At 51.9% G+C, this 26,429-nt stretch overlaps 7 protein-coding genes and 2 pseudogenes across 7 annotated transcripts; 5 read left to right on the top strand and 4 right to left on the bottom strand.

Annotated features, from left to right (window-relative positions):
* Positions 1-476: 476 nt before the first annotated feature.
* SAPIO_CDS7484 lies at positions 477-1,238 on the top strand (annotated as a pseudogene; the record flags this gene model as incomplete).
* Positions 1,239-1,820: 582 nt separating this feature from the next.
* SAPIO_CDS7485 (Uncharacterized protein) lies at positions 1,821-3,813 on the bottom strand (the record flags this gene model as incomplete). Its single annotated transcript, XM_016789339.1, has 2 exons — positions 1,821-3,468; positions 3,554-3,813. 2 exons carry the CDS (start codon positions 3,811-3,813, stop codon positions 1,821-1,823), a joined length of 1,908 nt encoding a protein of 635 aa, XP_016641166.1.
* Positions 3,814-4,848: 1,035 nt separating this feature from the next.
* SAPIO_CDS7486 ([Myosin-light-chain] phosphatase) lies at positions 4,849-7,031 on the top strand (the record flags this gene model as incomplete). Its single annotated transcript, XM_016789340.1, has 5 exons — positions 4,849-5,416; positions 5,493-5,636; positions 5,855-6,266; positions 6,333-6,762; positions 6,840-7,031. 5 exons carry the CDS (start codon positions 4,849-4,851, stop codon positions 7,029-7,031), a joined length of 1,746 nt encoding a protein of 581 aa, XP_016641167.1.
* Positions 7,032-7,595: 564 nt separating this feature from the next.
* Positions 7,596-8,837, top strand: SAPIO_CDS7487 (annotated as a pseudogene; the record flags this gene model as incomplete).
* A 128-nt stretch (positions 8,838-8,965) lies between these two features.
* On the bottom strand, positions 8,966-9,755 carry SAPIO_CDS7488 (putative secretory pathway protein; the record flags this gene model as incomplete). The annotated part of the gene is made up of 2 exons (XM_016789341.1): positions 8,966-9,137; positions 9,217-9,755. 2 exons carry the CDS (start codon positions 9,753-9,755, stop codon positions 8,966-8,968), a joined length of 711 nt encoding a protein of 236 aa, XP_016641168.1.
* Positions 9,756-10,403: 648 nt separating this feature from the next.
* SAPIO_CDS7489 (Origin recognition complex subunit 6) lies at positions 10,404-11,635 on the top strand (the record flags this gene model as incomplete). The annotated part of the gene is made up of 2 exons (XM_016789342.1): positions 10,404-10,585; positions 10,657-11,635. 2 exons carry the CDS (start codon positions 10,404-10,406, stop codon positions 11,633-11,635), a joined length of 1,161 nt encoding a protein of 386 aa, XP_016641169.1.
* Positions 11,636-12,131: 496 nt separating this feature from the next.
* SAPIO_CDS7490 (uncharacterized protein) lies at positions 12,132-12,817 on the bottom strand (the record flags this gene model as incomplete). The annotated part of the gene is made up of 2 exons (XM_016789343.1): positions 12,132-12,221; positions 12,314-12,817. 2 exons carry the CDS (start codon positions 12,815-12,817, stop codon positions 12,132-12,134), a joined length of 594 nt encoding a protein of 197 aa, XP_016641170.1.
* A 1,416-nt stretch (positions 12,818-14,233) lies between these two features.
* On the bottom strand, positions 14,234-15,935 carry SAPIO_CDS7491 (uncharacterized protein; the record flags this gene model as incomplete). Its single annotated transcript, XM_016789344.1, has 3 exons — positions 14,234-14,697; positions 14,769-15,856; positions 15,931-15,935. 3 exons carry the CDS (start codon positions 15,933-15,935, stop codon positions 14,234-14,236), a joined length of 1,557 nt encoding a protein of 518 aa, XP_016641171.1.
* A 3,837-nt stretch (positions 15,936-19,772) lies between these two features.
* Positions 19,773-21,816, top strand: SAPIO_CDS7492 (uncharacterized protein; the record flags this gene model as incomplete). The annotated part of the gene is made up of 3 exons (XM_016789345.1): positions 19,773-20,905; positions 20,984-21,477; positions 21,533-21,816. The coding sequence occupies 3 exons, from the start codon at positions 19,773-19,775 to the stop codon at positions 21,814-21,816; spliced, it is 1,911 nt and encodes a 636-aa protein (XP_016641172.1).
* Between the last annotated feature and the right edge of the window lie 4,613 nt (positions 21,817-26,429).

Genomic DNA, 26,429 nt, shown 5'->3' on the forward strand with positions numbered 1-26,429 from the left:
ACCAACATAGGAGCGTCTCCAATGCTGAAACTTCGGACTTGACCTGCTGAGAAGGGGGGCTACGACAAGCTAGATAAACGTTAATTGATCAAACGGGCAGCTCAATAATGTAGCTTCTAATAGGATGGGATGACGGGGGGGTTGCAATGCGTTAAGTTTGGCGTAGATGTCGAAAGGAAGGGCGTGTAACTGTGCTTCTCCAATCCTTCGAGTCCTCAATGTTCTTAATCTATTCCGTCTTGGGAATTCTGTAATTCGGTTTTCTTTCCCTTTCTCACTTCATTTTTTTCTCATTTTATCTTTTTTCTCCTCATTCCGACATACATCTTACTCAAGCGGCGGCGTCCGGAGAAAAGAAAGAAGCTGTGCATCACATCCCCAATCCAAAGCGCAGCTTCACCTCTCCAATCACCACCCCCCTCCCATCACCACCAACCAAAACCAAAAACAAAACAAAAACCAAAACACTCCCCACAATGAAAATCTACCCATCCCTCACAGAAGACCTCACCGCCTGGGTCCTCCGCCAACCCATCTTCTTCACCGCCTCCGCCCCAACCCACGGCTCCCACGTAAACGTATCCCCCAAGGGCCTCTCCCCCTCCCACTTCGCCGTGCTCAACCCCAACCTCGTAGCCTACGTCGACCGCACCGGCTCCGGCTGCGAAACCGTCGCCCACGCCTACGAGAACGCCCGCCTCACCGTCATGTTCACCTCCTTCGGCCCCGCGCCCCGCATCCTTCGCCTCTTCTGCCGCGCCGAGATCGTCGAGCAGGACCATCCGCGCTTCGCCGCCATGTTGGCCGAGATCGGCGACGCCGGCGGCAGCGGGAGGAGGGTGTACCAGGGGGCTAGGGCCATCGTGAGAGGTCACGTTTGGAGGGTCACGACGAGTTGTGGCTTTGGCGTGCCGCTTATTCGGAAGGAGTTGCTGCCCGAGGGGGAGAGCGAGCTTTATGCTTTTACGGAGAGGCCGACTTTGGAGCTTTGGGCGGGGAAGAAGGCGGTGAGCGCGGATGGCGCTTTGCTGGAGTATCAGGCTTTGAATAATGCGAGGAGCTTGGATGATTTGCCTGGGTTGAGGACCGCGAGAAGAGATGCTGGAGAGAGGATGTTGATCGTTAGGGACTTGCGGGCGCGTGCTATGACGTTGTGGCATGAGAGGGCGGCGGTGGTGTTTGGATTCCTTTTGGCTGCTTTACTGTTTTCCTTTGGGAGGACACTGGGTTGGATATGAGGTACACACATTTATACATTTCCTTGTATGCTACGGAGAGAGATGGAGAGGATAGATAGATATATAGAGAGTGGACAGTCTCAATTAAGGATATATCTAGCTGGGTTAACAATGATTTTCCCGCTGTCTGTCTCTTCTCCGTTTTTTTTTTCTCAAGCTAGCTACTCAAACCGCTACTCCATAGTTGGCGCTCAGACGATGGGTGATCCCATAGATATAACACTACTCCTATCACTTTCCGGGAAAGCATTCCGCGCTGCACAGAGTAGCAACGGCATCGGGAGAGTGGTATAGTAGTCTTCGTCTTGGCGAGCTTCTAGGATGTTCGGGATCCTCCAGGAGGTTACCATAAGCGCATTGATCGAATGCAAATCCACTTCCCCCACTAGAGCAAGAGCTCTAACGACGAGTTTGGAGCTTAGAAGCTGCACGACAAGGCGAGGGGGAACACTGAGTTCACGCTGCCGTAGCGGCCCACGCTAAGGATACGATGATCCTCGAAGAGGCGACATTGTGCGTTCAGCAGCTCGTGGGAAGGGTCAATAGTTTTGCTTCATAGAAGCGCAAATCCAGCTTGCATCTTTAACCTGTGCCACCTTTCGATCCGGACGAGGCCGCCTGGCCTGATGCGGCAGCGGTGGAAGCATTTGCAGCGGCCTTATCACCGCCGCCACTACCACCACCACCACCACCACCACCCCCCCTCCTGCTTCGCCGGCTGCGGTGTCCGGACTTCTCCTTCTCTGCCGCGCCCGATGTAGATGCCGTTCCCGAACCGGTTGCGGTGGAAGAAGCAGCCGCTGCCTGGGCAGGCTTCTTCTCCTTTCGCTCCAGAACCTGGACGGTAGCTTGCGCGACAGAAACGGGACTGGCGGCAATAGCCTTGACAAGGCCGTCGTGCTCGGCGAAGTCGACATAGGCAAAGCCCTTCCGCTTGTCAATTTCCACGAACGTGACAGCACCAAATGCACCAAGAGCCTGCTTCAAAAGCGCTTCAGTAACTCCCTGCGAGGGGTTCGCGTGCTTCACAAAGCCACGCGTAGCGCCGGGAGTAATGGCACCGGCCTTCTTCTGACTGCCGCCCTTGTTCTTCTCAGCATTTGCCTTGGACGACTCTCCAGGTGTCTGCTTCTGGGGCGCAGGTGTTTGGGCAGCGGAGGATGAGGGCTGTGCGGTGGCAGAGGTTTGGTCTTGTCGTTTCTTCAGCAGAATCGGCGGATTCGCTGCGGTTGGGCCCGAGCCGTTAGCGGTGTTCTCTGCGCCTTTGCCTTTCTGATCCGCATTCTTCGATCCCCGTCCGCGGGAGCGACCAGATGACTGAGACTTGCTACCAGATCCAGCAGAAGGCTGGCTGTTGGCGGCGGGGGTGGTCGGAGTGGCCGGTTGCGTTGCGGCATTGGATGAGTTCTTGGAACCAGTAGCGGGAGTGGACGTGGCGGGTTGGGGGGAACTAGCGGTCTTCGCTTCCGCCTCAGCCTTCGCAGCATCGAGACGTGCTCGCCTATGGGCAGTTCCTGGGCTCAATCCTAGGTCCCTTTGAAGGATTCGAGCCGCAGCTGCAATACCAGCACGGCGGCTTTTAGGTGCCGCGTCCCCAGAGGAAGGTGAAGCTGCTGCTGCTGCTGGCTGAGACGAGCTTGAGGCTGTTGCAGAAGCTGATGTCTTCTTCCCAGAGGTGCTCTTCGCGTCCTTGGCGGAGTCGGCAGTCGATTTCTTCAAAAGAATCTTGATTTCCTCCTTGGGCTTTTCTCCCTTTTCACTCTTTTCCTTTCCCTTCTTAGACTCATCACTCTTAGATTTCGAAGCGGTCTTAGTGTCCTGTCGAGAATGCTTTCCTCCCTTTGAGGACGACGATTCCTTATCTTTATTGGCCTTCTTCGCCTTGAGGAACTCAATGAGAGGTGTGACTGTTGTCGCGGCTGGCGTGTTTGCATCCTGTTCGGACGGCTCCGCCGGAGCAGGTTTGGGATTTGCTAGCTCCTCAAGGAAAGCCATGAAATCAGGGTCCAAGTCGATAGTCCCCTGCCTAGGGTCAACTCTTTCCTTAGCGGGTGGGATCCTTTGGAAAGCGCATCTCTCCACAAAGGGCGGGAAGATCAAAGCCGGGTCGTTGTAAGTATTGCCGGCATCCTCCCAGGTGGCATTGCGTACGGTGTCGACTAAAAGCGGGACATTGTCCTGCTTCAGAAGGTGTAGGTAGGCAATGCTGGGACGGGATGGCTTTCCAGAGCTATGAGCGGTGTGTCAGTACCTGGTGTCTAGATTTCAAGGCAACACATGTGCGTATGCCAATACTCCTCCGCATCTGCACCTACGTTCTAGCTTGCTTTCCAGGCTCATAGAAAAACCAGTCTACCTTGCCATTTCCGACCTTCCACTGATCACCCAGGATGGCGGTGAATTCAGACTCTTTCATGCCGGGAGGCAGGTAGCGAACACTCATCTTGATGCCGTCCGCGGCGGCCTTGGGCTTGGCTCGGGATGCTTTGGCATTTTTATCTGCCGGTTGCTGAGTTACGGAGATGGGCAACACACCGTTAGCCCTGCCCGCAGATTTGTCTGGTGGCGGCGTCATCCCGACTTGTTGGGCTCGGTCCCGATGTGGTCCCGAGTGCTGTGCGTCATGCGAGGTGGGATTATTCGAAGGCGGTGAGGCCAATGTCTAAGCCGTAAGAGCCGGCTCGACTGAGCCGATGCTGGTTATGCTTAAAGATGAGATTCCGTGCTGGGGCCGCCGGCCAGGATATATCGAGTAAGACCCGATGGGTTGCAGGCTGGCTGGATGTTGGGAGGATCTCAGCCTGCTTCTGGCAAAATGGTGGGGAGGCAGACTTGAAAAAAGTGATGGGGATGTTTTGAGAGCTCGGTGGCGGATTTGATACCAGGATTCCAGCCTACCCAACCCTCGAGAAATACTCAAGGAAGGAAACTGGAGGCAAAAGGAGATGTCGTGCAGGTGGAAGGTGTTGAGACCAACATTGAATGTGTCCCTGGGAAGAGGAATTATAATGGATTCTCAGGCGAAGATAAAAGTGCTCCTAAGACCGAAGATGGGGAAGATTTGATCAATGCCACCAGTGAAGAGTACCTAGGTCAAGCCAGCACCAACACACCAGTAATGAGTTTAGAGAGGTAGAAATTTGGGAATTTTGATGAACAATTCAAAGTAAAATGAGAAAATAAGCTTCTAGGAGTTGATATCCTTTATCATTGAGTAAGAGGAATTTAAAGAATAGTAGTTGGCATGCATACACCTATTTTGCTTCCATCACTCACCCTTTAGATGTACTTGTAGCCTTGCTTTGTGCTTGCTCACCTCACCTAGGCCTCAGTGACTCTGGCTTCAGAATGGGGACCCTGAAGCAGCAACTAAATCACATGATGCAGCCAAGTTCCAGTGCATCTTTCAGGACCCATTCCAGTGCTGGGGTCTGAGTGGAAGGTGCTGTGCAGCGCAATGGTGAAAGGAGATTGGCCCCACACCTGTTAGGTCCAAAACACCAACTCAATCACGTGAAGGTAACAAGGCCCTGTGAATTTCTCTCCTTCACCCTACCGGCTAAACATCGCCTATTTATCACATCCAGTCACGTGAGATACTATCCCAAAGATGTCTTCAGAGGATGGTGATCATCCAGAGGGAGCTCCCCCAGAGAGGGGCAGAAGCCAATCTAATAGGGATTCTGCCTTTGACTTTGCTGGACTCCGTATCGGGCCGCCTCGACCTCGGAGAAACGCGTTCGGCGAGAGCTTTGCCCCCGTTGCACGACCCAGCATCAACCCCGCCAACAGCGTCCCTCAGATAAACGGAACATCGTCCGCGAGCTCGTCTGAGAGTCTTCCGCCTCTCTCCGGTCCTTCCCCCGCTCCTAGTCCTCCTACCCCGGCCTCTCAAAACCGGACGGCTCTCATCGCCGCCCGAGGCAGTCCCGGAGAGCAGCGACGCGTCTCAGCTACGGGCACAACGACCCGACCCCGACCCATCCCCCCGCCCCTCAACATCGTCGACGCTCCTCACCGATCCCCGCGTCTTGACTTCTCACCACGACCTGGTGGAGACCAACAGCTTCCTTACGCGTTCGCACCCATTCCCGGCGATTCGGAGCCATTCCCCAGATTTGTAGACCCTGCTCTTCCCGCGGATCAAAACGAGCTCCAAAACGCAGCATCTTCCACCAGTAAGCAGCTGTCAGGCTTCATTCGGCACATTTCGAACGTAACCATGGAATGGGTTCTAATGTGGAAATTGCACAGATTCGAGCAACACTCAAACTCCCACTCGCGAGCGTGCGACTGGAGCCCCGTCTCCTGAGAGCGCCAGTGTTCGAGGCAGCCCTCAGCGCGCCCTCCTTCTCCCGAATTGCATTGATCGCGATTCCTCCCCTCTTCCCTCGCCCCGTTCGTCATGAAGCCCGTTCCGAAGCCGGGTCCAGCTAAGCTGGGCCCCAATTCTGGGCTGGACGAGTGGTTAGAGGAAGCGAAGCAGTGTCATTATCTGCCAGAGAGAGTGATGAAGGAGCTTTGTGAGATGGTGAAGGAAGTTCTTATGGAAGGTTTGTGTGTCCTCGTGGTTTCCCGACGCCCATAAGATGTACTAATCAGGAAACCGACTTTAGAATCGAATATCCAACCCGTTTGTACCCCAGTCACCGTTTGTGGTGATATCCACGGCCAGTTTTATGATCTTCTCGAACTGTTCAGAGTTTCCGGCGGCATGCCAGGGGAATCGGAAGTTGAGGCCCCTCAATCGTCAACCAATGTGATAACATCGGATGACATTGAACCCCCAACGTCGATCACCAACCCCAAGTTAAAGAAGAAGCTAAAAACATCCCCCGATGACGCGAGTGGTGAGGTTGGAGATGAGGAGAGTCCTGGTCCTGCTGATGCCCCGAAGACAGAAGCTGGTGTTGTAACAAACAGCAGTTCTCAGTCTGCAGATACGCGGTACATCTTTCTCGGAGATTTCGTGGATCGCGGCTACTTCAGTTTAGAAACCTTTACTTTGTTGATGTGTCTCAAGGCCAAGTATGTGCTAACCCGTCTGGTGTTTACTCTGCTCACGACTTTGCTAACGGCGTGATATCTTGATAGGTTCCCAGATCAAATAGTCTTAGTCCGCGGAAATCACGAGTCTCGTCAGATTACGCAGGTTTATGGCTTCTACGAGGAGTGCCAGCAAAAGTACGGCAATGCCTCCGTGTGGAAAGCCTGCTGTCATGTTTTCGATTTCCTTGTTCTAGCCGCCATCGTTGATGGAGAGATTCTCTGCGTTCACGGCGGTTTGAGTCCGGAGATTCGGACGATTGATCAGATCCGGGTTGTCGCTCGTGCACAGGAAATTCCTCACGAAGGCGCATTCTGTGATCTTGTTTGGTCCGACCCCGAAGACATTGACACTTGGGCTGTCAGTCCTCGTGGGGCTGGGTGGCTCTTTGGGAACAAGGTGGCTACCGAGTTCAACCATGTCAACGGGCTCAAGTTGATAGCGCGTGCTCACCAGCTCGTCAATGAGGGATATAAGGTATGCTTTGGCTCCTTCTGTAGTGTTTATATGCCTGCCCAATCCTCACCTCGGCCGTACTGACTTTGACTCCGCAGTACCATTTCCCACAAAACTCCGTGGTAACGGTATGGTCGGCACCGAACTACTGTTACCGATGCGGTAATGTTGCCTCTATCATGACGGTGGATAGGGATCTGAATCCCAAGTTTAGCATCTTCTCTGCCGTTCCTGATGAGCAACGCCACGTACCGCCAAATCGGAGAGGGCCAAGCGACTATTTCCTTTAGATCCAGTTTTCTACTCATCTGCGGGTATGTACGATAGGAGTAGTGCATCGTGTTTCCTTGCAAGTTTGTTTGTTTTTCAGTTTTCCCGCAGTCATTTGCCGTTGTTTATTTTTTGGAGGGATTAACTGGGGTACATAACGAGGGTATGGAAGATGTAAAGGAAGATGGCATATTGATGAAACCAACGAGATACCAATCTGCTAGACTGTTCCTGTCAATAGCTTTAGAGGCGTTTGCATGGAATGCGAGTGATGATTTATTTCTCAAGCTGGTTCGGACCTTCTTTGGTGAAGTGATGTCCCTTCTATTGGTTTGTGGCGCATACTCGTGATGGAAATACTCGTCAAGAATTTTACCAAGATAGAGATATTTTATTCCCGATTGATTGCTATTGTGGATTCAATCGATGATAATCGCACATCTCGCAGAATGTGCTCCGGCGACTAAATCCAATAGGGCTGGCTCTCTATCCAAAAGTTAATCTGAGAAAGCCTACCTATTTCTGCTGCGTTCTATCTTTTTTTGGCCCCAAATTGAAGTCGCCCACCACCTGAAAGCCTCACGATGGATCGCCCAAAACGGCCTAAAAAGGCTCGCTACGTTTATGATCCGTCGCAAATAGTATCGCGATGGCTTTCCACAGTCGCCGCCGAAAAAGTCACTGAGTGGCAGACACTAGGCCACACTGAAAAAGCGCTGGCCGAGTCGCTCCCGAAACGATTCATGGTCTACGAACCAATGGTGCTCTTCTCCCCCGGCGCCTTTGCAGATTCGGCGTGGAAGAGTGTCCTAGAGGATAGCGACGAAGAGGAGAAAGATGGTCTATTCAGAATTATCCTCGGAGCAATATCGAAGGTACAAAAGAGCGAAGTGACGCACCTAGCAGTCAACGCCGGGATTCCGCTCTACGTCGATCGAGGGGGCGAAGGACATGGGCCTGGCCGGACGGCTGGGGAAAACGTGCTGAGGAGTCCCGTGGAGATCGCAACGCTGTACGGGGACTTTGGGCCTGCGAGGACGCGGTGGCCGCCAAGGCAGGAAGACCTGGAGAATGCGTTTTGGGTATCAACGAAACAGAATGGCATATTCCAGACCTGGGCGCCGCGATACACGATGTTTAGCAGAGGGAACATTACGGAGAAGGCGAGAATCCTGGACTTTCACCGTGGAGACGCCAGGCTGGAGAGGAGAAAGAAGTCGCTGGCTGCGTTGAAGGGTCTATGGGCTGTTGATCTCTACGCCGGCATAGGATATTTCGTCTTTTCTTACGCGAAACGTGGCATGAGAGTCCTCTGTTGGGAGATTAACCCGTGGAGCGTCGAGGGTTTGCGGAGGGGCGCATTGCGGAATGGGTGGAAAGTCAAGGTGGTTCAGGGACAGGCACTTGAGCTTCCCGTTGATGAGCTGCTGGTGGGAGATGAGCAGATCGTGGTTTTCATCGAGGATAACCAGAGGGCGCTCGAGCGGATAGCGAACCTCCGGCTGTGTCTCGAACGACTAGAGATATTACATGTCAACGGAGGGTTGCTTCCTACGAGCAAAGATACGTGGGAAGAGTCATGGCGCATGTCGTGCCCTAGCACGGAATGCTGGCTCCATCTTCATGAAAATGTGGGAGAGGATGATATTGAGAAACGGCGAGCGGAAGTTGGGCACATGTTTAACAGATGGGCCCAGGATGACGGCAACGAGAGGAAGGCTGTGGTAGAGCATGTGGAGCGAGTGAAGACGATTGCGCCAAGAGTTTGGCATTGCGTCTTCGATGTATACATTACGAAGGTATCACTATCTAAAGAGTCCCAATAGAATCAACGCGAGAAGAAAGACCGAACCTGTATCATCCTTCCATATATGCGCCAACATTCCCATCAGATCCGTGGGTTCATTACAGAGTATCATCAAGGGGGAGGAGGGCCGAAGCGGCAGCCGGAGGCTTATTCTTTCCGGGGACGGAGGAACATGGCGGGGATGTTCTCCTCTATCACGGATCGCTTCTTGAGTTCGTCCATCCTTTCCTCTTCCTGTTCCATCTGTTCATGTAGCTTGAAGTGTTCGATATCTTCCGGGTGGGTGAGGTCCTCTAGTTCGGTATCATCGCCGTGGTACCTAAGTATGCCGTTAGTCAAGAATGCCCTCACTTTCTACTACCGACTCAGTCGATCAAAGGAAACAGTGAATCGCTTACTTCTCCCAATGATGGATCTCATACTCGTATTCATCGTCGCCGTGATGTCCTGGTCCAGTGCCCATGTCCGGCAGCGTCTTTCCCTCGGCTAGGAACGTGGCCAACTCGTCACGCGACACCTCCTCATCGCCGTTGCGATCGAGTAACCTCAACAGCTCCTTCAAGATGGTCGCTCGCTTTTCGGCAGGGACGTCTTTATTGGACTTGTCGAATAGACCGTATGTGCGCAGAAGCTCTTCGGGTTGCCAGACTCCGTCGCTGTTGAAGTCGTGGAGGGAGAAGAAGGAGGCGGCGTCCCAGTGATCGAGGTGGTGCTCCTCTATGCGCACAGTCAATGTTAGTTCCGACATGTCGTCTAAAAGGGAGAGAGGAGGAAGAGTTCGGGGCGGGAGGAACAAGACAAACTTGCCTGCCATGTGTTTTGTCATCCAGTTGGCATCGTCAGCGATAGCTGGTTGCTTCGACCCAGACCCGTGGTCTCCATGGGCAGAAGCGCCGATTACTACGAGGGAGAGGGCGGAGAGTGTGTGAAAGCGCATTGCGAAATCGGGTTCCGTTGACGACTTTGTTTGAACAGGTAGAAAGGGTAAATATGGGGAGAACAGAGTTTAGCGGAAAACAGATGAGGATACACTTTGCAGAGAGAGAGAGAGCGAAAAGTCAGTAAGGTTGGTAAAGTCCGAAGATAAACTCGGAGCCAGTATCCACTCAGTGATTTATTTACAAGTCGAGTCTGCGCTAATCCTGGAGGCTGTGATGCTGGTGCGACCCGCGATTTGAGCCCGCCCATGCCCCTGCGCTCCTGCGCTCCTTCCCCTGACCTTGCTCCAGCCATAGCGTCATAGCTCCTCCTTCCCACCTTTTTTGTCCTCGTCACAAGCTCGTCTCTTTCTCCTCAACATTTCCATTTCCATTCCGCCCTTTACTTTCTGCAGGCCGTTAACCCAGAATTGGCATACCTCGGTATTCTTGCTAGATCAATTTGGGCCCTAAAGCGATCCATTTTGCGAATAATCTTCGCCTCGCCGTCGATCTGATCTTCGAATCCGCCGAGCCGGGACGAGTTCGATTCGCGCGAAACCTGAACTCGAAACTGCCAACCTCCCCCTCCCCCACTTCAGCCGCTTTCATTCAGCACCTACAATTTTGTCCTCGAAGATAACAGCCGCTCGGGCTGACGGTTTAAAATGAGTCGCTCGATAGAGCAGAACCTGCTCTCTCTTATGCCCACGCACAGCTCCCAGCTTCCGCCGCGCCTTGTGGACACTGCCCGCACCCTCCTGACACAGTCTCGTCAGCGAGCTAGCACTCTAAAGGCCGATGAAGAGGTCGCGAGGATGTATGCGTGTGCGCACATTGCCTGCGAGAGGTAACCATTCCTGGAGTGCCCTCAGCCGAGTTCAAGAAGACACGTGCTAACTACAGGATCTCTTTCTGCAGGCTAAAAATCACCTTAAACCTCCCACCTATTGAACCGAGACCGCCGATACCTCCGCGTGTCTACAAGCGATTATACACCCATCTCGACAATATCCTTCCAGGCCGGCAGGTAAGAAGCACACCTTCGAAACCCAAACAGGGCCTTAGCTCGCCTGCATTAGGGAGCGCTATCAAGTCAGTTCCGAATCAAGGCTTCGACAGGTCTGTGTCCCGCTCTGCGAGGAAGGTCTCGGCCACGGATATCACTCTCGTAGATACACCGACGAAATCCACCGGTAGGGGGTTCGTAAAGTCGATTCAGCCACAGGTCGGCCTGCACCCCTGGATCCGCGGCGTTCTCGCTTTCCTGGTCGCGGAGTTCCGAAGGGAGGACTACGGCAAATTTGTTCTTGCAGGTGTCGAGTACGCCATCGCGCCAGGCGGTAGGAGGACCAACGATAAGTGGATATCCTCGCATCTCCCGGCCACGGTTGCTGCGATTTTTGTGGTCGCCATGGACAGACTAGCAACGATACTCGGTAGTGTAGAGCCCGATGTCGAGTCCTTGGTCGACATTATGAAGAAGACCCTGGACATTATGAACCACGCCCGGGAAGCGCTTGATGTAAAGGGCCTAACGGAAGCGGAGTTTTGGGATGGGTGGACGAATCCTAAGCTCCCTGACGTGGGGACGGCAATCAAGCGTGTGAGAGAAGACTGGATTGATGCCGATTGGTATCTGGCTCTCGAAGACGTAGCGTCGGAGAACGTGCAGCGAGCCAAGAGTAAGGGGAAGGGCCGCCAGCGACGGGATGTGCGGGAGACGATGGGGATTCATAAGGCTGATACTCTGCATCAGCCGAGGTATAACTACTTGAGTGAGAAACGGCAGGAGGAGTATAAGGTGTGGCTACAGAGCGTCGCTGGCCGCCTTGCTGATCAAGGCGCTGGCGATTTGGACGACCTCGAGACGGAACTTGGCCTCCGCACCGTGGATTAGTTTTCTCTCTTCCCTGTTTTCTTCGATCCTGCATGAATGGAGTTTGGGAGTTATGAGATAGAGGGCAGGTTTTATTGGGATTAGCTACGCTCGGGCGTATAAAAATCACCGTTGGGATTGCTCAAGGAGGGAGCGTGACAAACAAAAGAAAGCGAAAGTGAAACTGGAAACCTTAATAGCGAACCGAACAGCGAATATAATATCGCTGCCGATTCTCCACCAGTTGGCGACAGCGTGTGGACAAGGGACTGACGAAATAGTATCAAGGCGCTCGGTTCTGACAGAGCTCCAAGGCCAAAGTGATGATATTCACAAGACAAGTTCGAATCTATGTACAAACAATAGCGAAAAACAACGTCAAATTCCCCTCCTTTCCCAATGCTCATACACGGTTGTTATTTACACCCATTGGGCAGTACGATGGACCCCAAAACGAACCCCCCGAGACCAATTTTTGCTCATCCTACTTCGCCTTCTCAAACGACTTAAGAGGTTTTTACTCCTCCTCAGCAGCGGCGCCGGGGACAACGAAATCAACGCAAGACTCATAGGTCTGACCCTGGCCGAGCCAGTACCATTGGAGTACCTACAGCATCAGACGTTAGTATAAATTACACGCGAATGTCTAGTTGATCTATAAATGGGTCCACTGGGGATGAGGGGGTGAGGTGGACGTACACAGGCGCCAGGCTCAGTACACTGTCCGCCGAGCTCGGGAATTGTGACGCTGAAGCTCGTCTCGTCTGCGGGAAGGTTGGGGAACTTGGCCCCATCAGCGTATCCGCTCTCCCACACCTTGAGCGCGTCGCCAATGACGGCGTTCTTGGCGGTATCGACAACGCTGACGTTGGCGTATCCGACGTGGGGGATGCGGATCTGGACCTTGAAGTCGACCTTGTCGCCAGCCTTGTACTCTTGGACGTTCTCGAGGTTGTCCTCGAACTGGTAGCCCTTGCAGAGGTAGAGATCGCAGTCCTCGGTGATGCCGTTCTGCCAGTTGGGGCTCCGCATGAGGGCCTCGGGGTAGGACGTGCCGTCGGCCTTGTAGAAGTCGACCATGTTTTGGCCGCAGACGGCGGCAGTGGCTTCTCCTGGGGCACGGGCGGCGGGGGACTCGACGAGGCCGTGGGCTTGGACGAGGGCCACGAGGGCCGAGAGGCCGAGGACGGAGGAAGAGACCATTTTGTTCAGGGCCTTGGGGGGCAGAGAGTAGGTTGTGGAGAGTGGGGAGGGAGAGAGATTCCGAGGGAGGTGGAGTAGGCGGATTGGAGGTTGAAAGAGAAGAATCGAGTGGGATTGAGAGACTTTCTTTCCCTTCTTCTAAATTGGACAGAGGAGGGTTTGCGAGGGGATGTGGGGGATGGATATAACCTCTCTGGCCCACCCCCTTTCAGCTCCCATTTCCCCTTTCGAGCGCTTACATTGGTTATATATGTCCGTGGCAAACGTTCTTCTGCCTTCCGCTTCCTTTCTTAGACCTCTTTCTCGGAGATCGGATTTCCATTGAACAGGTGCACATGGCTAAACGAAGAGAGCCCCTCCCGTTGCCCATGCAACCAGCGTTTGGGGATTCCCAACAACCCCTTTCTCTACCTAGGAGCATTCTATCTGAATCGGCGCGGAGAAGGAACCTGCGTTTTTCTTTTCACCAACCACCCGCCCCCCTGCGGCCGGCCCTCGATCCGGATAACTGCCGTGCGAGCAAGGGAGTAGGACATTGGCTGGTCGGATTGGAGAGGAGCCCCGAGAGACCTGTGTATATTAATTAGTTGTGGAATTGGAGATTGCCGGTGCCGGTGTAAGAAGGTGGGGAAGGGCACTCTATATAACAGCACAGTAAAGAGAGACATTGCTATAGTGTACGGAATGGAGTACTTGTGTAGTTTCCAGAGGGGACTTTAAATATTGGGGGAGATCAAATTGGGGAGCAGAACTGGTTCCGTTGCTTGGGGCGAGTCGGAGTCGGGGAGGGCGGGATATTAGGCAAAAGACGAGGAAGCCAAGGACCAAGGTGAAAGAACGGCATTATCCAAGTACTTTGTAAATTGATCTGTCGGCGGTTTATCAGATTTGATATATTGATAGATGCAAGGAACGGCGTTTCCCCCGAGAGTTTCTTTTTGAAGAACGAAGGATCTCTTTCATTCCCACATCGGCATTCCTGGATCCGGGCAAAACGGGAAGAGCAACGGTCGGAGATCGGAATGCACGGATTTAGGCTTGGCACCCGAGAGATACAGGAGAAACCCCTGGTTGCAAGGAATACGTGGGTTCCTAGAGACGCAATTTCAATTATCGCGGTGGGCTCTTGGGGGTATTCCAAATAGCAATATCCGGTATCTGGATAGCTCGAAGACTTGCGATGAACGGGGTTAACTGGAGTCAATATTCATGGTCCTTGCCTTGCTGTAGTTCATCTCAGTTACACAGAACCGTCTTGTGGAAGTTTGAGAAACATGATCAGCTAACCGTATGTTCTATTGATCTCCTGTGTCTAATGGTAGAGAAGTGAAGTGAATCGTGACAGTAAGATTTTCAAAATATTTCCCAGTCTTTCCTCCTGTTACGAAAACAATAAAAGCAATAAATAACTCCATTTTACCTATATTTGCCTCCTCCTCCAAGGTGCACCGGAGGGGGGCCTGTTGTCTGCGCATCCGGCTGTGTAAAGAAGAGCATAGAGTCCCGTCTCTGCGAAAGCGCACTTGTCGTCCTTTGCAACCACCCGTTGACGTTTCGGAAGACGCTCCCACGACCGCTTGCGTTATCCAAAGGCACAGGCAGGACGGTCGCAGGCTGGTCAACCGGGCTGTGCGCCTGATCAACCTCTCTCTCGGCAAGGGAGCGCTGATCGAGTGTCTCCTGGCCCGCAAAGAGTTTGTCGTCTGGGCCGAGCTCGTTGGCGTATACGGCGCGCATGGCCCTGTCCATGACTAGGGTATCCGTGCGGGGGTTGGTGCGTTGTAGCCCTGCTGGGGGAGGCTGGTCGAAGATGTCGTCAAGCCGTCGTTTGCGCCATCTTATAAAGAAGAATACGGCGGCAATAATGAGTGCGAGGCCACCTGCAAGATCATGTTAGCATGCTGCCTCTATGCCTCATGATAGACGCAAAAAGGATAGGAAGGAGTCTTACCAATCGTTCCGAAGGCGATACCGACCGCCGTACCACGGCTCATGCCACTGCCAGAGTTGCCGGACGTGATGTCTTGAGCATTTCCAGCTGGTTCGGCGCCGGTACCAATGTTGGTTGAAGCGGGTAGGTTAAGAGTAGGGCCAGTGGATGTCCCGCCTGTGATCTGGCCAACCGCGTCAGAAGTGGGCGTTGGGCCGACTCCTTCGCTGGTACTAGGTGCTTCTGGTGCGCTCACGATGGGGGTCTGGATTGGGGCAGGTGTGTCTGCAGGAGGGGCCGCCGAAGTTGGGTCACCAACGTTCGGCACAGGGTCTGTCGCCGACGAAATAGGGGCCGGGCCAACTACTGGAGACGGCGATTCGGCGGGTGGCCCGACACTCTGGGAGGGCTTGGCCTCATCTTCCGACTCGGGCTCCTGGGAAGGACCCTTATTGTCAGGCTCGGAATCTGTTCTCGGTTCAATCCCGAGGCGCCTGGAACTCTTCACATGACGTCGCCTGACCCCAGTTCGCGTGCGATTGGAGAAGCCACCGTCGGAGTCCGAGAACAAACCGTCGTTGTCAGTGTTGGTGTTGGCGTCGCTGTCGCCGTCAGTGAATACGGGAATCTGGCGCTTCTCCGCGCGCTTCACGACACGACGACGAGCTCCAGGAAGCCTGTTTCGGTTGAAGAAACCGTCGTCGGAATCCGATAAGCCGCCATTGTCAGTATTGGAGTTATTCCCACTTTCATCGTCCGTGAATATCGGAATTTGGCGCTTCTCAGAACGCTTGACCCGTCGAGGTCGGCCAGCGGGGAGTCTGCTGCGATTGGGTAGACCGTCATCGGTATCGCTGAAGGCCCCATCATTATCCGTGTTGGAGTTGTTACCACTATCGTCATCCGTGTTGAACCCTGGAATCTGGCGTCGTTGAGCCCTGTTCTTCTTCCTGCGGCGTTGAATAACAGTGAGCCTGTTTCGGTTGAAGAAGCCATCGTCAGTGTCTGAGAAGGCACTATTGTCTGCGTCGGAGTTGACACCACTGTCATTGTCGGTAAGGTCAACGACCTGACGCTCATCAAGCTCGGCTTGGAGCTCTCTTGTAGTCCTTGGTTGACTTTTGTAACTGGGTTAGTCCTCTTGTAAATCGATGTAAGTGTGGTTCAGGACCCTTTTACTTACCGCATAGTGAAAGTTTTGGCCTCCCGGATGAGTCCGAATCTCAAGCTCACCCCAGTTGGTAGGTATCTCGATGGAGATATTCACTCTAATGTTTCTCGATATGTCACTGCTCGTAGAGAGCAAATGGTCCTCGCAACGTAATGAAAACGATCTTGAGGGCGGCCGTGTGTCGTATGAGAGACACAGTAGAGAAGGAAAATAGAATGAAACGAAACGAACTTTGCTTTCAAGCCGCTCTGCGTATATCTGAAAGAAAGAGAAAAAGGCACAGCCAGCTGGCGGGTCTATCTAGCGACAGACAGCGAAGTGAATGGAGAAAGGAAACAAACCACTGGACAAGAAGAAAAAGGCACAATGAAACGAAACACGGGAACGACTGTGGCAGAGGAGAAAAGTATATTCGATGAAAGGACGGGAAGAAGAAGGTTAAAGTATGGAGGGGACAGGTGTTGTCGTCCCCAGATCCATTATCCCGTCCATGTCGACGACCTCGGATGGAAGGATCGCTAGTCTGGAGAGCCTCGTACGTCCTGGGCGAGGAATGTGTATACCTGCCAGGGGCTACCTGACGAGTAGAACGAGCAGTTGGGATGAAAAGCGGTTGAGTTCAAACATCGACAATAGTTCACTACCTCCTTCAAGGATGTCTAGCATTGTCAGCCAGTCAAATGCAACGCCCGTGCGAATATCCTAACTTTAGCTGCAGTCCCCACTGAAACCAGGCGTCGTTTCGAGACAAAGTGCTCATGGTTGGTCCAGGGTTTCATCCCACTTTTTCGTTTCTTAGCGCAGTTGGTCGGTCACAAGCGGAAGCTTCCGGGCCAAGCAGAAGAAGAGATCGAGCTGTTTCGTTTCAACGCCCTGGCGCTTGGCTCAAGCGAGAGTCCCGCCGCATTGCAAAAGATTAAACCTCCGGCGTCGCGTGAGGAATTTCCCGATCGAGAGACTCCTAAAGATAGAAATGCCAAGCCTAGCACTTATCTGCAATTTTCTGCGATTTTCTCGGGTCCACGGCAATGATCCAAGAGTTTATTTTTATCATCAATGCGAAGATGAGATTTGAAGCTGAGAAGATGAGCCAAGATCAATCGATGCATTGAAGAGGAAGGAACGAATGACCTGGTCTTGCGACCATCCCGTCAGCTGTGGACAATTGGCTGCTAGTCTATTGCCACTTGTCATTTTCGCAATGGACGACGAAACATCATCTCGATGAACATTACGACAAGACACTTCAACACTCCAAGCCTCCCCTTCCAACTACGAGAAAAACTAAACAGACTTCATATTTCCGAAATACCACGTACATAGGCTAACGAAATACACAAACTATCGATATCATTCTGTCCCAGACTCAAGGAAAACCCGACGAAATACAGCTGCGTCGACAGCTTCACCCGGATGCTGTTTCTTGATGTGCCTCTTCAGGTTGTGTTGATAATCAGCTATGAAGGGCTTGTCGCAATACGGGCAATGAACCCTCTTGCGATTTTTCTTATGCTTATTCATGTGCCGCTTGCGATCCCGATCATAGGAACTTCCCTGGCCACACTCAGGACATTTCTCCGGCTTCTCTCGTTTCCTAATCTCTCGTCTGTTTCTTGTGTATCAGTACAGCGGAATCAATGTGCCACACTTTCGATTCGAGACTTACTTTGTCTCTCCTACTCGTTTTCGTCCCCTTCTCTTGATTTCCCGGCTTCTATTCCTGCATCTTGTGCTCCTAGGAACTGGGACCGGCGGCGTCGGAGATGCACTTTCTGAGAGAGGCCAGTTGTTTGGCAACAGCGGCCCCTCATATCCAGTGGCCATTGCCACAGGACTGAAGGGCGTGTAACTGCTTTGGGTTCCCGGAGACGTGGGGTTCGAGAGACCCCAGCTAAGGGGAGATGAGAGCGGTGACAAGCTAGATGATGTTTCAGATGAGCAAACTCCAAGGTATTCCATGCCTGCACTGCCCATACCCCCCATATAGCCGACGTCCAACCCGTGTTGATGAGTGGTAGGCCAGTCGGCTGAGTTGTTGATGAGGGGGAAGCCGGGAAATGCAGCTTCAAAGGATAGGAAGTTCAAAGGCTGCTCATCTGTGCTGGCTGGACCGCTCTGCTGGACCCGGTCGAAAGTTGTACTGCCGTCATCGAGAGGCAGCAAATCAGTCCTAGTTCCAAATAGACTCGGAACCGAGCCGGTGGCCGGATTGGCCACAGTTTCCGATCCCATAAGACATTCTTCCCATGATATTCTATCCCAGTCCCCCGTCGGCCCTTGATTTTCCAAGTTGCCGTCCGACATTTTGTTGAAATTTTGGGCCCAGAGGGCCAATCGCTTGAAGAGTTTTGTTTAAAATTGGTTTAAAGCTTCGTAGTGAAGTTTTCTTTTTTGTTATTCGCTAATTGGACCTTTTAACGACGTACCCAGGTCCGTCAATCTAGTGTCTGTGATGATAAAAGGTCCTGTTAGACACCCCATATTGCTTCACCACTAATTGACCGCAAAAATGAACTGTCTAACACTTACCGACTGTAATGACACTTCATAGCTTAATTGAACTCCATTCTAGCACCTCGCACACATCTAATGATGTTGCAGGCCCGTTCTTGAAAGCAGCCCAGGACAAGGCCAGCTGAGGATGAAAATTCCAGTTGCTTTCCGATAGCCATCTCGACGTGGTGTCTAGCAGGTCACGAATGAAGGTGCTACCACTTGAAATGTCTTGTTCATGCAGAGGAATATCCTCAGCTTGGACTGGGGATTCGGTTAAATCCTACAGGACTAGGGTTAGCACTCTCGTTGATTCGAGCTGGCAAGGCGAATGCATATTCATCTGTGCTGAGAACCCACACAATATTGGAGAGAGATCCCGGGAGCTATTCAACATGGCCTGGAGGCAATTGAGCCTTGCCGTGGGGCGAGGTGTCTATTGCTTGGGGACGGTTAGTTCTCCTGATACCATCAATGTTATTTGGGCGATAGGCTTACTGACAGTCTAGAATGGAGAGGAAAGAAAACAACAAAACGAACTAAGAAAGAGGAAAACAAGAAAAAAAAAATAGAAATTGAAAAGAATGGAATGGAAGAGCTACGTCGATGGCCTCCTGGAATCGGTCCTCCGCGGGATTCCTAACGTTCATCGGTCATACATAATGAATGAAGCGGGGATTAATTGAACAAACGTTGGAGATCCGGCATAACGCCGATTCCAGGAGGCCATCGACGTAGCCCTTCCATTCCATTCTTTTCAATTTCTATTTTTTTTTCTTGTTTTCCTCTTTCTTTGACTCTTCCGTCGTCAAGGTTTCGCGCGGATCAAGGTTGGTGGTGAAGGAATGGATGGAATGGAAGGAAGAGGCAGGTACTCTGCGAGTTTGGAGATCTTGGGAGAAATATATATTCGTCTGATTGAGAGAGAAGAGAGGTAGAGAGTACTTCGTACCCGATTAGAGGATGGTATGCCCTCACTATGTGATTCGTTCATTGAAGTGGTGGCATCACCAACATCACCAACACCAACATGCGGCCGGATTTGATTGGACCCATCCAGATGCCTACTCTTGAATCTCCCCTCCAGATCTTTCGGTCTCGATGGAGCTCTTGATCCACCCTCAGGCTGCCACGCAACAGCCTATCATCGTCGACTTGAGCAGCGGTTGGCCGGCCGCATGTGCGCATCCCTCGATCGAGCCTTGGTCGTCCCATATGGGCTTCGTATCAGTAGACTTTCTTGACGCGAGTTGTTGGGTGTTATATACATATATATTGATGGATGGTATCTTCGGAATGAATGCTTGTCTATTTTCATCGCAAAACCTCAAAATTCTAGCAAAGAAAATCTTCGAGAAATCATGTCAGAGCCTCAGGGATCGCTTCCGGCCCCGGCCTCGGGAGTACGATCTCAATATCAGCACTTCGTACCTCAATTCCTCCTCAAGAACTTCGCGCACAAATACGCACCCCCGGACCAAGACAACACCGACTCCAACAAGGAGAAGAAGAATAAGAAGAATAAGAAGAAGAAGCAGAAAGGCCAGAAGTACGAAAAGGGGATGTACCCGGGGGACCCTGTTGTATACAACCTCGATCTCGAGCAAGATGTCCTCTCCATCCAAGAGACCCCGGTGGGCCGTATCCTTGGTGAAGTGGATATGTACCGCGACCCTGACAAGCCTACAAAGGAGCAGCAGCGTATTGAGGAAAAGTTTCGCGGCTTGGAGCGGACAGTGTGTGGCATATTCAGAAGAATGGTAAAGGAATTGGAAGATTCGAAAAGGGGCGTGATGCTCACTCGTCTCGAAAGAGATCTTGTCCGAAAGTTCCTCTTCTTGCTCAAGTATCGAGGTCCTGGATTTCGCAGACGATTCAACCACTCCGTCCCGGATACTTACTCGGAGAACGACAGAGTCCTCATCCTCGAATATATGGAAAAACGTGGATACAGTCGACCTTTGGACGTCTGGTTTGAGGGCCTTGGAGCCATCATTGACCTGGACATGAACAAAACAACCAGGGAATGGACCAAAACCCTAATGTCGACAATGTTCTTTCCGGATGCCGTGTGGTTCGCATCGCACATCGACATGTCCTTCATGGCCTTGTGCACTGTGGCCGATGATGAAGATGAGTACGTTCTCACCGACCACAGCTACAACGTATTTGAAGGCCCGAACTCCTTCGTCAGAGACCCGAAGACAGGAAAAATCGAAGGTGGTGCCTGCCGCCGGTTCCACGAGTTTGCGCCCATTTCCCCTAAACTCATGCTCGTTCTCCGAAGCAATGACCTCCCTTACCGAGGTGAACGTCTTGACCATGAGAGCCGACAGAACCTCCGAAGGGTACATGAGGCAAGCCTGCAGCAATGGGCCGTGCAGCCCAAATCTATCTTGCATAGTCTGCCTGTTGGGAAAGCCGAAACCTCGAATCCATACATTATCTATCACGGCAAAGTTCAGCCCGAGTGGAAACCCAAAAAGGACGATAGGTTCATATTTTCATTCTTCAGATTACAAGGAAGACATGTCAAGAGAATAAACGGGATTCTTCTTGATAATGCCTCCAGATGCAGGAATGTCGTGTTCGGCACAAGGGAAGGGTTTTTTCGCATTTTAGAGGACTACATGACTTCCACTACGCCCCATCACAAGGTCTTGGGCGGTGATACTGTTTCTAGCGGTCGGCGGCTGCTTGGGAAGTTCGAGGCTTTACTAAAGGCTCTTGGTTCTGAGGGGACTTGCTATATCCCCCCCGAAGAGCCGACCGAGACGGTAGATGATTACGACAAATTCATGGAAGTCCATATACAAAAAAACCGCTACTTTACGGAGCTTCTTCAAGACAAGAGCAGAGAGTTCAAAGTTGAAGAGCTCTTGGAACATATCCCAGAGGCGTCCGAATATGTGGACTTACCAGAGTTCCGCAAAGCAGCTGGTCGACGCCCAAAGCCTCCCAGGCCTTCAGGACTCGAATACCTCGACTTATTCGCTTCGAAGATAGACGAATTTTACGAAATGATGCCTCAGGGTATGGAGGTTGGGGGAGTTTACGGCGTTCTTGGTAAGAATATCCGAGTCTTAAGGTCCGACTGGAGAAGGCTAACGTCGTTGAGAAGGCGGGCATACACGGACAATATTCTACGACATGAACCAGGCGCTCAGGATGCTAGTTCTAAGGATAAAAATCGACGCATGGTCCCACGGCATCGACGAGCGAACCCGAGTCTTCAACCGCGAATACCTCACGAATTTGTACCTGCACCTGCCTCCCCGTCGCTTCTATTTCTATCTGCAGTTGTGTCGAAGAATGCACGCCGATGAACCGGATTATGACATTGAGATATCTACTAGCTCTAATTTGATGCCTAGCCCTGAGGAATGCATCGCAATGGGTAAGTAGCCAGGATTATCTCCGCTCCTAGCCTGCATTGGTTGATAGACGCGATTATACTACGTCCTCCTGTCGGCACAAGAATCTAGTCGTTAATACGCACAATAGGGGCTCGCTCGCTTGTTGGGCCAGTAGAGCTGAACAAGTTGATGTTTAGGACTTTTACCATCTCTACTTTCATGGCGCACAGAGATTTTGAGGACTCTTGGATACCCGCATCCTCAACAGGGGGTCGAATCCCTGGCCCTGAGTTACAATGCCTCGCGAATTTCCGCTTTCAAGGTAAGGATCCATCTAACTCTCTATAAATCATTTCAGCTTGGCTAAACGTGACGGACCGCGAAGATTCTATTTGCATGTGTGGTAGGTTCTCCCCTCTCGCCGAATCAGTATGGTCATATCTACTTGAAAACCTGGCTGACCCGGAACTGCTAGATATCCCTGAAGTTGCCCAAGCCGCCAGGATCTTCTTTTTTTCTGCAGGTCCTCCGCTGGATTCGTCGGAGATGGACGTCTTGGAAATGGTGGCCCGAGTCAGTGTGAGGTCTGTTTTCAAGGATATATTGGGAGGTAAGGTCGATGCGAAAGTAATGGATCAGTTCTGCGACGCTTTTTTCAACTACACATATCCAACCCCTCCAGTGGATTTTTTGTCTGACCAGCAAGAAGAGGAGGACTGTTCACAAGACTCGGATTAATGCCTACTAAATAGCCATCCCATTCAGTGGTGAGAGTAGACATCAATAGATGAGAACGAGCTATCTATGAGCTTGTGTTAAGTTTGGGTTCGACGAGGAGGCAAAGGCAGCACAGGCTACTGTGAGGATATTGAGCTGGCCGACAAGATGCCCTTTCCTGAGTGCAACTCGTCACCTCATCTAGATATCTTATGGGCCATAAGATGGGGCTAAAAGAATTCTCCACGACGTCTCTGTACGCCTCAAAATAGCCAAAACCAACCTTTAGCGTTCTCCAGTTCAAAGCTGCGTAAGTCCAAGACAAAACTCATGACACCCAAGTACACGTCACCAATCGCCAGTGTCTAACTGGCCGTCTTTCGGCACTCTTGAAGGGTGCCCCGGCGCATGAACTCGGCATTCTCTGTCCGAGACACTTCCCAACACTGCCTGTACAGGCATCAACGTAGAACAAAAGCCAGTCTTTCCTGCCGAGCCGGCTGATTTCGCCAACGTCCACCCTGTGGAGCTTCCAGGGACCATTATTTGATCCATTTGAGCCTTCTCCAGTCTCTTTTGTTTCCCTGTTGGCTAAGTGGAAATCTGAAGAACAGGCGAGAATGAGGATGGGGCCTTTCCCCGGCCACCTGTGTTTCTTCTCTTCTTAGGCAAAGTGAAAGGTAGCAAAGTTACTGGCAGGAAGAGAATAATTCCAGAGCCAGCGAGTTCTCAGGCCAGGCGAGAGGATATACACTTCAGGCACAATTCGGGAAAGATGACTCTTTGACGAGAAGGACTTTTTTGCTCCTTTTTATCAAACTTCAGGCTCTTGATGGATGACGCCCTAATTACGCGTTCTCTGGACGCTTGATCTATATAAGCTTGCCTTCTCTCCTGAGGCCGGCTCGTCTAACTCCTTCTCCTACAAAAAAGAGATTGCAATGAACGTCGCTTTGAAGCCATCTTGGTGCTGAACTTGGCATCCACCATACCTCTTTCTTGTCGAGGACCTCTAAGACACATTCTCTATCTGCGACAAACCACCGAACACACCGAGCCAGTCCAACATCCCTTCGCCCAAGAGTTCACCACTGCATGATTGCCTCTCACTGTAACAAGTAACGTCACCCCAATCTAAGGATCCCTGCCGGTATGGATTACCCTACCAATGCAGAATGTCTTCTGTCACGACTTTCATCCAAAACCCCAACATGTCAGACGACTTCCCTCATTCTTCTCGAAGGGAAGGGGTTGAGAGACAAAATGGATGAGACCTTCGTCTGGGATCAGGGGACGATGCAAACCTGCCACACGGCCGCACGGATGATGAGCTGGACTATCCAGTTGAACGGCGGGATACGACTGGAGATACTATCTTGGGCAGTCGCACTCATCGATCATGAAATGGTTGAGACAATGGCGACCATACAGAACAAGCCGATGGGAGAGGAAGATAACAAAAAGCCCCTTGGCTAGCGACACTCCCAGATCACTTGGGAAACCGATGATAGGCTCACGGCACTATGCATTGTGCCTCAAGATACTTGTCGACCTTCGAACTACAAGGCAAAGCGAGAAGGCAAAGGGAACTGGCGGACGATCCTTTCAAGCACGAGATGGCTTCTTCTGACAAGGGGGAACGGCATAGAAAGGATATCCCCGCAACACAACATGTTCGAACATCGGATGGAGAGACATCCATATCCGCGGAGGGAAGGTCAAGGGGAAAGACCGCACATCATCGTGGTCTAGGGAACCATGACTTTCCGACCTTCTCGAAGACTTCGACACGACGGGGCCATGCCTGATACATCGCACCCACGAAATGAAAAGAGTGGAGATATCAACAGTACGAGACCGGCCCCGAGAAGCAAGGTCGATCAACAGATACGAAAGAACAGCGAGGCAACTTTTCTTCCTGCAGCGGTCTAGGCGCCGTAGGAAGGACCGCATCCCACGAGTGAAAAGGTTTACAGCCCGTGGGGAGGTAGGGCGTATGCGGAGAAACGTTTCACGAAAGCCCCGACACTCTGGAGGATGTACCACCCCGGCGTGGAACAGAAGATTGAGGTGTCATGACGAAGCTGTCTTACATGGCAGCCTGCATTTGCAACACTTTCTATGGTGTCAGATACGCCGTGGGGAGATAGAACAGACACGAGAGAGGAAGCACGCACGGAAGAGAAAACAACCAGATGGAGTGTGGGGGGACATTCGTGATTGGGCCGGCATGTCATACAAAGTTGTATGATGGACGGCGCATGCGGTCACAGGGGAATATTTTCAAGCTGGTGCTCAGATGTTGGGGTTTTCTCCTCGGTTCCGTTGCATTCATCCTCTTCTCTGAATCTACACCCCGCGACTCACAGTTTTGTCTGATCATTTTCTCTCATTTTTTTTTTTTTTTTCTTTTGCCCTTTTTTGGTTCCTTACTTTCTTCTCCGACCCATTCTTCTCACATCAACCTTCCAATTTTGGGATGATGGGATGATTGACCGCGGTGGTGTTTTGGCCGTGGTTGTGTCTGATATTTGCCATCTGACACCCCAGCCATTTTAGCAGCCGCCGTTCCAAAACCGGCTCTTTCTACAATGAACCAGAGAAACTCAAGCCACCGCAGGAGCCACTCGAACTCGATCTTAACCTGCATGAGGGAGCCACAGATCATAATATTCCGATTAAGGCGGACAGCGTGGCGGCAAACGAATCAATCATCGAGGGTAAGAAGTGGCGAATATGACCTCGCCGATCAGGGGTGGGTTGTTTGTATGAGCGTGCAGCGCACGCTCTACAGGCACATCATGGGATGAAAAGAAAAAAGGAAAAGAAGAAGAAGAAGAAATGATAATCCAGAAGGAACACCCCACACCCTACTGTTTCGACTTGGAGCCCCCCATCTTTCAAACTCCCCGAGCGTGCACTTTGATACACGGCAACCGCAAGGAGAGGCCTGTCGGAGTGCAACAATACCGCATTGGATCCTAGCTAGGCGAGCCAGCAAGGCGAGCCTCGACTGACACTGCAAACAAGTCGACTCGCTGGCCTCTTTGATTACAGGACTAGCGTGTGTTTATGCCAGATCACCTTCACTCTCGCGATTCTCTAAGGTTCAGACGATTTCCTCCATTCACAATACCATGGCTCTTCACTTGATCAAGTGGCAAGTTTTGGAACCAAGATCAACCCCGCAACCGCAGAGACCGACGTGGGTAGGTTGAGGCTGGTTCTTCCGGAAGAGATTGTTCGATTGTCGCCTCGCAGAACCATCAACCCTTCCACGTTTGTGGCGCGAGTGTGGGGGTTTAGGCCAAACGATGGGCCAAGCAAGATCTAGAAATTCCCTGCCAGGGAAGGAGCAAGGCCCCCATGACAGATCGCCGGTCTTGAAAATGCTTTTCCTCGCCCAGGAGCATGGCCAGCACGGTTCGGCACTCTCCTGCACAGAATGTGGCTGGCTCCCCTTGTTCGAATAGGCCTGCCCACAGTCCAGGGAGTGGCCAAAGCCATTTATCTCTGATCCTCTCACCGACCATCAGATGGTATTATGAGCACGAAGTACTTCAAGTGGAAGTATTCTCGGTCAGACGAATTTAACCCCCTCTCCAACCCCCCCTAAAAAAAACCAAAAAAAAAGGCAAGGAAAAAAAGGATCGCGCCCGTGTTTCTTTCATTTGCACCTAGTAGCCTTGGTGTTAATGGATACGCAGCTCGCTTGGGGCGGGCAAAATTCAAAGGGGTTGTGGATGACGGTCTCGGGATAAAATCATCCTGAGCCTGAGGTGCAGTATTCAGCAGGTGACGTTTCATGCTGCTGAAGCACTTGTACCCAGAGGAACGGGTCCAGAATAAGGCTTCTTCAACTCGTCAACAAGTCTGCATGGCAGTCGCAGCGGCGGTCGGTCTTTTCCCTTTTCCGAGATACTAGCAAGTTGGCATTGCCTTTTG

This window comes from Scedosporium apiospermum, assembly GCF_000732125.1.
Source record: "Scedosporium apiospermum strain IHEM 14462 chromosome Unknown SEQ_SAPIO_0110, whole genome shotgun sequence".
NCBI classification, from domain to species: domain Eukaryota; kingdom Fungi; phylum Ascomycota; class Sordariomycetes; order Microascales; family Microascaceae; genus Scedosporium; species Scedosporium apiospermum.